Raw genomic sequence first — 11,682 nt, forward strand, 5'->3', positions numbered from 1 at the left:
GAAAAAAACCCAAAAGGAAACTGGACAAAAATATTGATTCTGCAAATTCTATCATGTGAAATAAAACTACAATGAAGCAAACGCTAACAACGCTCTGTATCAGTATATTCCATCAAGTATGAGCACTTGATATAGTGGCAATTACAAAAAACAAACACTCAAATTCTAATAGAGCTTGGTTTCCCGGTTCTAGGATTTCGTCTCTGACTCGGAACTGTTACTGCTGATGCTTTTTTGCCTTTAAGATTGCTCTCATCCGGAACCTCCTTGGACTTTTTCATGTTCATAGAATTTTCTGCTGTCCGGCTTGGGATAACCTTACATAGTGCATGTCGATTTTGAATTGTCTTACGATTCTTCAAAACCGATGGCCTTTCTGTTTTGACTCTGTTTTTATTCCCAATAACTACATCATTATCTGAAACGAAAAATGCCCAAATGGAATGTGTTAAGCATCCCTCATAGTAAATAATTAAAACCCAATAGTTGAACCAAATCATCTATCTAACAGATGGACCAATTAGGCAGATACATGCTGATGGAACTATAAAAGAAACATTTATAAAGCAATTCAAGGCACCACGTTGCAGACTTTGATTTAAGAAGCAACAATTTTATAGTCATGTAAACACAATGGTTTCCAAAACAACTCTCATACTCGGACTTGATAATACAGCCCGTGGCCGAGGTATCGAACTCGCTCCAATATTTTGTTGATTATCCTCTTCAAATTTCTCGTTTTTCTTCTCTGCTTCTGCCAAAGAAGAAGATTCAGATTTCGGGATTGTAAGATATCTTAATACATATAGGATACATGGTGAGCGATAAGGTGTCCTTGTTTTTTGGGGAAAAAGATTAAATCTTGCTTGTAAATTTTGATGTCATTTTTTGTTTGGCTATGTGAGTGGACTTGGTAAAAGAAATTGCTTCTTAATGCTTTCTTATATTATTAAATTTATTAATGACTATATCTATTTATATTTTTGTTCTATTTTTTTGCTGGGGTTTATGCTCATGGTATGATTGCATTTTTCTTTTTATAAATTTATGTACTTCAAAAGGAAGTAAATGACTCTCCAAAAAAAAAAAAAAAAAAAACAAAACAAAAACAAAAAAAGAAAAGGAAGTAAAAGGTGCTAGTTGTTGCTTTAAATATCCGTCCTTTTTTTTTTGGGCTGAGAAAAAGTTTGTTTTAGTTTTTTTTTTTTTAATTTTTTTTTAAATTTCCATTTTTAAGTTCTATAAGAATAAATTTTAAAGAAAAAAAGAGAAGTAGAACATAGGAATAAATTCATTGTATATATAGGAATTGGATTGTATTGGTATGAGTTGTATTATATTGGATTGTACTGGAATGTATTATATTATATATGTGCTGTGTTTAATGTAAAATCGTATAAAATAATATTTTGTTTGGTACAACAATATACTGTACTGTATTATTTTTTATTATTTTTTATTTAATAAATTATTCCTATTAAAAGAATAAATATTACAAAAATATCATATTTTTCTCTTTCCATTTTGTATATTATTATAATTCATCACAATAATAAGGAGAGGGAGAAGGAAGCGAATTTAATGTTAAATTGAACTTCTACTCTGCCATAATAAATTATGATGGACGGAAGGTAGTGATCGAAGATAGAGAAATTAAGGAGCTAATTGGAGCTTTGCAATTTTTGCTAATCACAACAGCATAAAATATAAGCTTTTGATCCAAAAAGAAAAAAAGAAAAAACAGTATATGCTTTACTATATTTTTAAGTTAGTACTTTTTTTTATAAAAAAAAATTAGTTAATTAAGATATCTAAAAAAAACCTTAATTAACATTAATTAATATTTGAATGAAACAAACTACACACAGTCAAACAGAAAAACATAAAAAACCAAAACTTAAGGCTGTTGTAAAATTGAACAAGACCTTATTAATTAATTTGTTTCAAAAACATGCAATTCAGTTGATTCACATAAAAAAAATTTCATTAGGGGGAAAAGAAAAAAAAAAAAAAAAAGAAAGAAAAAGAAAAAGTCTTCTTTAATTTCTTGGAAGTTGCAATGCTATGTGAAAAGTATTTTTCCAAGCAATTCCAAATAATTTAACAAATTAGGTTATTATTATTATTATTATTATTATTATTTTGGTAATATTTGGGGAAATATAATATAAGGGTTAAAAGTCTCAGCCAAGATTTAAAATGATTGAAATAAAATTTTGGTTTAAAATGGAAATGGATAAAACTTCTATAATATCCATCGAAATTTTTGAAATTTTACCAAAATTTCCATAGAAATTTCTGTAAAATATCCACATCAAATCCTTAACGATTTGATTAAAAAATCTACAATTTCTATGGAAATTTCTGAAATTTTTATGAAATTTCGAAAATATTATTGATATTTAGTAAAAAAAAAATTATCAAATTAACTTCATTGATAATGTTTTTACCCTTTAATTACTTTTTAGACATTTAGTAATATAAGCAAAATTAGTCTATTGTTATTATAATATGAAATTCACGTTGAGGAATATGGAAGCTAAAGAAAAAAATCATTAAGATTTGGATCCAATAATAATATTTGCAACTATAATAGAAGATGATGATAAGGGGGCAACCAAATGTACAATTGGATTAGAGATGTTCATTTAGCTGATCATGAAGGAAAGCCTAATCCAAAGATTGTTCAACAAGTTGAAAAAGAGGGAATAAATGTTCAAAGTGATTGCTGAAAAAGTAAATTCTAGTAGTGGTGATTCATTTCAAAGGTTTATTAGAGAGCAAACTAGAACTACTAGTGATTCAACTCCATCAGGTGGTACATATTCACAATTTGAGACTTTTAATAGTCACTCTAGCTCTAGTGATGATAAAAAAAACTTCAATAAATTATCTGAATTAGAAGTTAGAAGAGGTAGTGGCCAAAGGGAATCACTATGTCAATAAGCTGGATTAAGCCCATTTATTGGTGAACAATATTACACACATGCAACACAAGATGAAGATCATGGGAGTAGAGATGCAAGTCAAGGACTCGGTACTGTTGGAAAAGAATATATACGTAAAGAGAAATCTATAATGAAGATGTCACAATAAGAAGAAGATTCGATTTCTGTGAATTTTGTATCTATGAGGGTTGGAAGTCATTTTCATAACCCTTATTCAATGAATATTTATGGAATATCATCAAGTAGCAACTCATGGGTACCATTTCAAACTCAACCATCAGAGAGTAGTAGTTATGTACATAGTCAACCAATAATGCAAGATCCATATGGTTGGCATATTAATAATTATATGCAAAATTTTCAGAAAAATACATTTTTTCATAACTATTTCTTACATTTCACATTTCAAAATCAAAATGAGTAGAAAACTGATGATTTTCAACTACCCAGAAATTTTATGTTATACTAAGATGACATTTATGAACTACAACATAATTGTAATAATTATTTTATATATTTTAGTTAATAAATAATTTTATCATATATGTATATTTGATATATTTTTATCAATAATAATTTATCTACGGTCATTAATGCTTATTATAAATCAATTCATTAAGAAGAATATAACATCCATTTAATATTTTAATAAGTTTTATAATCAATTTGATAAATAATAGATTAAATAAGCTAATTCTAAAGTTTTGATAAAAATTTTAATTTTTTTTAAATAAATTTCCATCATTTTTATAACTTTTTATCGATTTTCGATAATTTTATGCAAATTTTTCGTATTTTAAATTCTCAATATGAACATCAATATCGATTTTTTAAAACTCAATCCCAAGATAGAGGCTAAAGGCTTTATAACGCGGCTGCAGCAAAGCGATCGGAGAGCGAAGGTGCGGAACAGAGGCACATGTACTTAGATCCAAGGAGCAATGGTCGTAATATATATATATATATATATATATATTATTTATAGAGCTGGAAAGTTTTTGACCTGGCCCTTTGCAACCATACTTGGGTTTTGCTTAGAATAATTTTTGTTTTTACTTACTTTTTTTTTTTTCCTATCTTTCTTTCTTTCTTTCTTTCTTTCTTTTTTTTTTTTTTTCATTTTTAGGAGTGTTTTATGTAACTTTTTATTGATTTTAGTTAAAAAGCTTTTTTTTTTTTTTTTTTTTAAGATCTGAAGTACTTTCTAATAAATTGTTCAAATATTTGCAAAAGTAACTTTTGAGTAAAAGATATGCCAAACGTGCTAAAATCCATTGCATGTAATTTTTTTATTCTATTTTCTAAATTAATAATTTATCATGTCAACATATTAAAAGAACTGTATATTGATGTGGTACTAGAAAGAATAAGAAAACCGACCAAGTCTTACAATTGATGTATGAGTGTCATGCTCTTTAAAAGTATAAATGAAAAGAAAATGAATATAAAAGTTCATAGGCAAAATAACATGATTGCTTTGAAAATTTTCAAAATGTGTTAATTTGACTTGTTCCATTGCTGATGCTTATATTGTATTATAATATAAATATCTCTATTATATATAAAAGTTTGACCGTTAATAATTTTTTTTGACTGTTAATAATTTTATTTTTTATTTTTACATGTTATCAATAGATTTAGTTTGTTTCCTTTCAAAAGTTAAAAAAAAAGTGTAATAGTAATTTATTTATTTAGGTTTATTTATCTAGTATTTTTTGTAATTACTTCTTAAATATTAATTTAATTACCATTTTTGTAGATATTTTATTACTTTTAAAAGTATATCATTTTAACCAAGTGAAAGATATGATAACAAATAATGAAAAAAATACTTTCTATATAAAAGATGAAATATTAATAAATTAAAAAAAATTACACAGATAAAGAAAACTACATCGTATAATTTACTAAACAAACTATCTTATATACAATATTGACATTAAATATGCACAAGTTAGTTAATCAGTAATTTGAAATTTTAAAATTTAAAATTTGAAAATGTTAACCTATATGAATTTTTCATTTCTGTAAGTTATGAAATTAATTATCCATATTGAATGCCTATCAATTTAGATTTTTAAAATTTTCGATATAAGGCTCTTTAAATTTTAATATTTAAAATTTAAAATTGAAAAATTTAACTCGTATAAGTTATTTATAGACATTATTTACTAATAATAAATAGTTTATTATGGGCAGTTTCAATATAAACCTATTCAAATTTTAAATTATACATATTATCACAATGAGTAATTAATATAGACAATTAAAAAAGATCATATTGAAATATTAGTTGTGATATTGAGATTTAAAGTGTAAAATTTGAAAATTTTCACCATAAACGAATATTATTAATCTCAAAGCTTGAAAAACGATATTTTTAACCAAGCAAAAATTAAGAATATTAATTATGTGCAAACATTCTCCAATTAATAAATTAAAAAAATTCAATTACTTTATAAATATTGATTAAATATCATTTATGTTTCATTAATATTACGATTGATAATTAAGCTGTATTTAATTTTATTTGGGTTTTTAAATATGGGAAAAAAAACATAAAGATAGCCAATTATTTAAGAAATATTGATCCAAAATACCCAAATTATGTTTTTTTTTTTTCTAAATATCCAAATTATGATTTTTAAATAGTAATAATAAATTTGAGAATTGATTATAGAATTAAAAGAGTCTGGATAAAGCTATTTTTAATTCTTGGAAGCTAATAAATGAATCTAAATAAGACAGATAATACTCTTTTAAAATAATAATTATTTTTTTGGAGCAAATGAGGCTAGAATAAGTTTAATTATTTAATTTTATTTTGAAATAAATAATTTTTTTCCTTCAATGAATGAGGGCATAAATAAGGCTAGGTTTATAATATTCAGATTGAAAATGATGATAACTATACATGATCATTTTTTAAATTAATTCAGGAAATGAAGAAAATAATTTTTTATTTGGAATAATGGCTAGATTTTATGTATTGTAGAAAATTTGCATTTATTATTCAAAATAATATTTGTGTTCTTATCTAGTTTTGAAGATCTTCATCTATAAATAGATAATAGACTCAAGACATCTTTAAATTCCCAATCAATCAGACATACAATTATTAAATAATATTTACTTTTTAATTTTAATTTTTATTATAGTGTTTTTTTATTTAACTTTCTAAAAGTTATAATTACTTTTTGGTCTCTTACTTAGTTGACTAAATTTATATTTAAAGTATTTTTTATTATAAGGTATTTAAAAATCTTTAATTTATTTGTTCTCTATAAATTAGTATAATCATTTGATTTTTGTTAAATTTATTTTGCATAATTTCTATTATTTTATTATCATTTTTTTATTTTTCTAATTGAATTTAGAGTGGCACTTCTGCATCAATTGAAAAGACATCAAATTGTTTAATTCTTACAAAATTACTGAACAATGTCAATGAAAATCATAAAAACTATCAATGATCTTTATTTTTTACTCATAACAAATAACATAATTAATTAATTAATTTAATTTGATTTGAATAGAATTAATTATTATAAATTATTATTGTAATCATCTATTGTGGCATATATCATACATCACATAGGATTGATACTAGTTTATTCAATAAAATGACAAAAATAGGCCTTAAACAGATGTAAAGAAAACGTATGTAATTATGAATATTATCTGTTTCATAGATTAAGGAAGTTACAAAGTTACATTAATAAACTGAATTTATTTCAGAAAATTAATTGCAATTGAAATTTGTTGGATTTGGTTCCAAGCGATTTTTCCAATTGGACATCTACAAAGAGAATGGGCCACTTCTCTTTTTTAAGGTTTTGGGCTTACGAATTTGATTCAAAAAACGTTGGTAGGTTAGCGTGGTCTGCATTTTGATGGGTCTCTAGCCCATCCAGAATTGTAGCTTGTAACTTTAACAGAAAGTACCCAAACTTTATTTATTTTTTATTTTTTATTTTTATTTTTTGTGCGTATTAAACCAACGAGAATTTCAAGCTTCAAATGTATATGATAAAGTTGTCCCATTGAATCATGAATCTTGATATCATGAACATTATTTTCATTATTTTCTAATCTTTACATATTCATTTTAGTCCAAAATCTTCTAATTCTCATCTAATAGTTTTTCGTCCAATTTCATACATTTTTCGTTCCCTAGTGAATATTGTCCTCTATGGTTTACTTTTATGGACATAATTCAACTTCATATTTTCTTAATTAGCTGTAAATAAGCTTTAATTAGTCCAATTACTTTTCAATATTAGGTTTTTCATGATTTCGTCTTCCACATGACAAGTACACAACAAGTCAAGCCACAATGACCAATATTTGGTCTTTAGTATTAGGATATATAAATGGATTCAAATAAGGCCTGTAATTAGAATATCAACCCTTTTTGAGTTTAGCATATGTCCATAAAAAATTATAATGATTTCAAAATATCGTTTGCTGTACAGGTTAATGGCAATGTCGGTATTTTTTCATATGTGAAATTTTAGATTCGAGTAAAATTTGGACGTGGGGTTATTAGCAGCAGTGGGTGCCATTCCAAAGGGACTAATTATGTCTTTGTAACTCACGGTAATAAAGTATTTAACACATTTTTTTATCATAGAGTATTTAACAAGTTTATTATTGTAATATCATGCTAATATCTTACATCATGTTAATTTATATATTGTATTTGCGAAAGAAAATAAAAACTTTGCACATGAAGTCAATAATGGCCGGTGGTAATAACCACTGTATATTGGTTTATAATATATATATATATATATATATATATATAAAAGCCCACGTTCAAATACTACTGTATATTGGTAACAACCACTGCAGGCTACTGACTGATAAAGTCTTTGTCGCTACATGTTGACTGATAAAGTTAACACGGCTTGCGAATCCTTTTTCCCATGTTCTTCTCTCCTCCATAATACACAGAGAGAGAGAGAGAAGCACAGCGTTTTGGGCAACCGATCAGGAAGACGGTCTTGGTGTTGTGGGTAGACGACTTGCTGGAAAAAAGAAAAAAAAAAAAAAGGAAAAAAACAGTAGGAGAGAGCGAAACCGCATCGGACGGAACCTAGCTGCAGCAACGTCGTTGGTAGCCAAAGGTATGGATAACAGAGGCACATGTAGTTAGCTTACCTCAATACCAATCTTCCATTCAATTTGTTACTAATTAATTTATAATTACTTAATTTGCTTGTGGATTAAGATTTGCTGCAGGTTATAAACATGGCTTCTGCTTCTTCTTCTTCTTCTCGAGAAAAGTATGATGTATTTCTCAGTTTTAGGGGTGAGGACACCCGAGATGGTTTTACTGGTTATCTTTATCATGCTCTGGATCTAAAGCATACCGTGACCTTCAAAGATGATGAGAACCTTGAAAGTGGCCATAGAATTTCTGAAATCATGGAGGTCATTAAGGAATCTAAGATTTGCATAATAGTTTTCTCCCAAGACTTTGCATCTTCCACATGGTGTTTGGATGAAGTGGTTCGCATACTCGAATGCAAGAGAAATGGGAGTGCTGTTGTACCCATTTTTTATGGCATAGAACCATCTGTTGTACGAAAACAGCAAGAGGGTTATGCAGAAGCATTTGCTAAACATGAACAAGACGGAAGGGAGATGGTGCAGCAGTGGAGGGATGCTCTTAAAGAAGTGGCTGGTATCAGCGGTTATGAGTCAAACAAGATTAGGTAACTTTCTGTCTTAGTAATTTGTAATATATATATATATATATTTATATGTATAATCCATACAATGTGTTTACTGATTAATTTCGGGGTGTTAAATCCAGGTGTCTAGATGATGAGACTTTAAGCTAAGGTCTAAGTGGTGTATATTTGTCAAACCTCCAAGTGGTCGATGATATTTCCCCTTTTCTATATTTTACTTAAAAATGAAAACAGTTAATAACAAAATTTCCTTGAATAAAATTTAAATCATCTAAATATATTCCTAAGATATATTAAGCATTAATATTTATTTCTTTTAAATTCCAAAATTTATATCAATGATCCTTTGTTTCTAAAGTAGTGTGTATTTGTCAAACCTCCAAAAGGTTGACAATATTTCCCTCATGCCAGGTCAATTTCAATTCCTTGTAAAAACCATAAAATAAAAATCAAAGTGCAGTTAAAGTTTGCTTAACTGTGGTGATTGTTTCGAATTATTTTTAATGTTAACTTGAACAGGTTCTGGGAATCCCATGCTCTCCAGTCAGGATGTATCGGAGGCAAATAAATGGGTGAAGGACATAATTGCTCTCAATTCCAAATCTCGAGGTGCAGGAATGTATGTGCTTCCTTATTCGGTTTAATTCTGTGAATTCTAATTTAACCGCTTCAATTTTGTATCTGCAGTATGAAACAATGCTAGTTCCTTTTTTCAGAAAATTACTGTAAAATAGTTTTATAGCTCTATCACGGAATAATCCTCTATACTATGTTAGCAAATTTTCGAAATTTTTATATGATTATTACTGGACATGCATATATATATATATATATATGTAAGGGTACCCACCTCTAAGATTGTTGAACAATAGGATTGAAGTTAGCTTGGTTTTCTAAGTATCTAGATCAACTTGTCGTAGCCAAGCTCATGTATCTAGGGGATTTGATGTGAGTTGAAGTGTGTTTCTCTTTACATGCTTTGGAAATTTGGTTAAACAAATTTAATGTTTCTTTTTAATTCTTTATCTGTGTTGCTGATGTATATTAAAGGTGTTATTGCTGTAACTTAGTGCATTAGAGATTCTAATACGTTGTTATTCAACTTTCTCAAGACATTTAGCAAAATAGTTGTAGGAAATTATATGCACTTTGCACTATGGGACCTCTCCTATTTCCTGGGATATTTTTTATGTTCTCTGTTGCAAATGCATTTTTATTGCTTCCCTTAGCTTGACTTAATAATGTAGATAACCTAGGAAAAGAAGAAATCCTATGCAAGTGTGTTCTTACTTGGTTCTCTCTTAAATCTTTTGATTCAGAGAGAGGTAAAGACTGAGAGCACAGTATATGCCAGACTTGGGTGCCAAAGTTAACTATCACAAGTTCCGGCCTCAGGCTGTTCAGTTTCATCCGCTACATTTTTTTTCTGGTCCAGATTCTGGAAAAACTGAACAGAATATCAATTGTTCAGCACCAATGTTGTTGGAATAATAAGAGCACCACGTGGTGATGGGAAGGAAGCAATTGTCCTTGTAACACCTTTCAATTCAGCGAAAATTAATCAGGGCGAGGCTTTGTCTTTAGGCATTGCATACTCGGTATTTTCCTTGCTCACCCGTGTCACTTGGCTGGCCAAGGATCTTATTTGGCTGGGTGCTGATTCCCAGCATGGAGAATATGCAGCAGTTGCTGCATGGCTAAGAGAATATCACACACCACTATTTGCCAGATTGCACACAGCAGATGTGGAAATATGTCTTGAAATCAATAATGTGCATGAAGTGGAAGAGAACCCAATTGTTGAAAGGAAGATATACGATGAATTTTGACGTGCTGGGACTATGGCTGCAGCCCTTGTCATTAAGGTTGTGGATAAAAGGAACAATCTGAGGACAGCCTTAGCATCTATGCCGAGGCATCAAATGGGTAGATGCCAAACCTTGACCTCATCAATATTGTGAACTATTTAGCTGTACATAGGCAAGGGTTGTGGGCAAAGGTGGACAAGATGTGGTCTGTACTTGACTCCAAATGGCTAAAGATTTTGGGAGAATTATTCGAATCAGCAGGACAAGTGGCTAGATCCTTAAACTCCCTATGGAAATTTGGTATTCCGGTAGCTGATTATGTTGAAATCATTGACTATCTCAGTTGCCTTCATTGGTTTATGTCTCATGTTAGTCATTAACTTTGCTACAGTATAAATTTGGGGTTTACTTGTTGTCCCAATGTGTTTACTAGCTCATCCCTCGAAGCTTGATCTTAGAGTTCCGAGTTCGAGAAACTTTTCAAGAGTATCTCGTAATCTTGTTTTGGGATTTATGGGATTTCCACCAGCAACATTTATGGTTTTCAAAGGTGCGTTTGAAGGTTTTAGCAGCATTGATGTGGGTGATTTCTGGAATTGGTTGGAGTCTCTTTGGGCTTGGAACAGTGCTGCTTACTTTTTTATAGGTATGGTTCACCTGCCATGCTGGTTATTATGCATTGACATTTTATTTCATCATTGTTGACACGTCTTAGTCGATTTTTCCGTGTACTATTTGTTGGTTGGACCTGCAAATCAGAGGATCAGTAGCACTATTTTTGTATGTTGATGCTATGTCTTATCTGATTTTCAATCTGAGTATTGGCTAGTACTAGAATGATACGTCTTGAAGCCTGTGGTGGTTTTTGATTTTTTTCATCTTTGGAAGCGTTTTATCAACTTATACTTAAATTCTCCAACAAGTGTGAGGTCGTAAAGTTACTGCGTATCTTTTTCTATGTTATATGGTTATGCAGACACGTTCTATGGAGGGAATAAAAAGAGAAGTTCTCTTGGCATATAGAAAAGGCAATTGCTTGTAGCAGCAAATATGAAAATAAAAATAAAAAGATGATTGAAGTAAAAGAGACCGACGAGGACAGGTTGCCTTGTTGACGTAGTTCATGCCCCTATCAAAATAATTTCTTTTTCTCTTTAACATTATCAAAGAAGATGCTATAAATTTGGACGTCTATTCTCACATCCACTCAAAAGGTTAAGGAACCTA

At 28.9% G+C, this 11,682-nt stretch overlaps 1 protein-coding gene and 1 pseudogene across 1 annotated transcript; one reads left to right on the plus strand and one right to left on the minus strand.

The window, feature by feature from the left end:
- Nucleotides 1–72: 72 nt before the first annotated feature.
- LOC132803146 (uncharacterized) lies at nt 73–8,509 on the minus strand. The gene is made up of 3 exons (XM_060815401.1): nt 8,349–8,509; nt 659–834; nt 73–418 (listed from the first exon to the last, which is right to left on the minus strand). The coding sequence occupies exons 1-3, from the start codon at nt 8,507–8,509 to the stop codon at nt 159–161; spliced, it is 597 nt and encodes a 198-aa protein (XP_060671384.1). The 3' UTR covers nt 73–158.
- Nucleotides 7,850–11,358, plus strand: LOC107428329 (uncharacterized; annotated as a pseudogene).
- The last annotated feature ends 324 nt before the right edge of the window (nt 11,359–11,682 follow it).

Source organism: Ziziphus jujuba, chromosome 3 (assembly GCF_031755915.1).
Source record: "Ziziphus jujuba cultivar Dongzao chromosome 3, ASM3175591v1".
Classification (NCBI taxonomy): Eukaryota; Viridiplantae; Streptophyta; class Magnoliopsida; order Rosales; family Rhamnaceae; genus Ziziphus; species Ziziphus jujuba.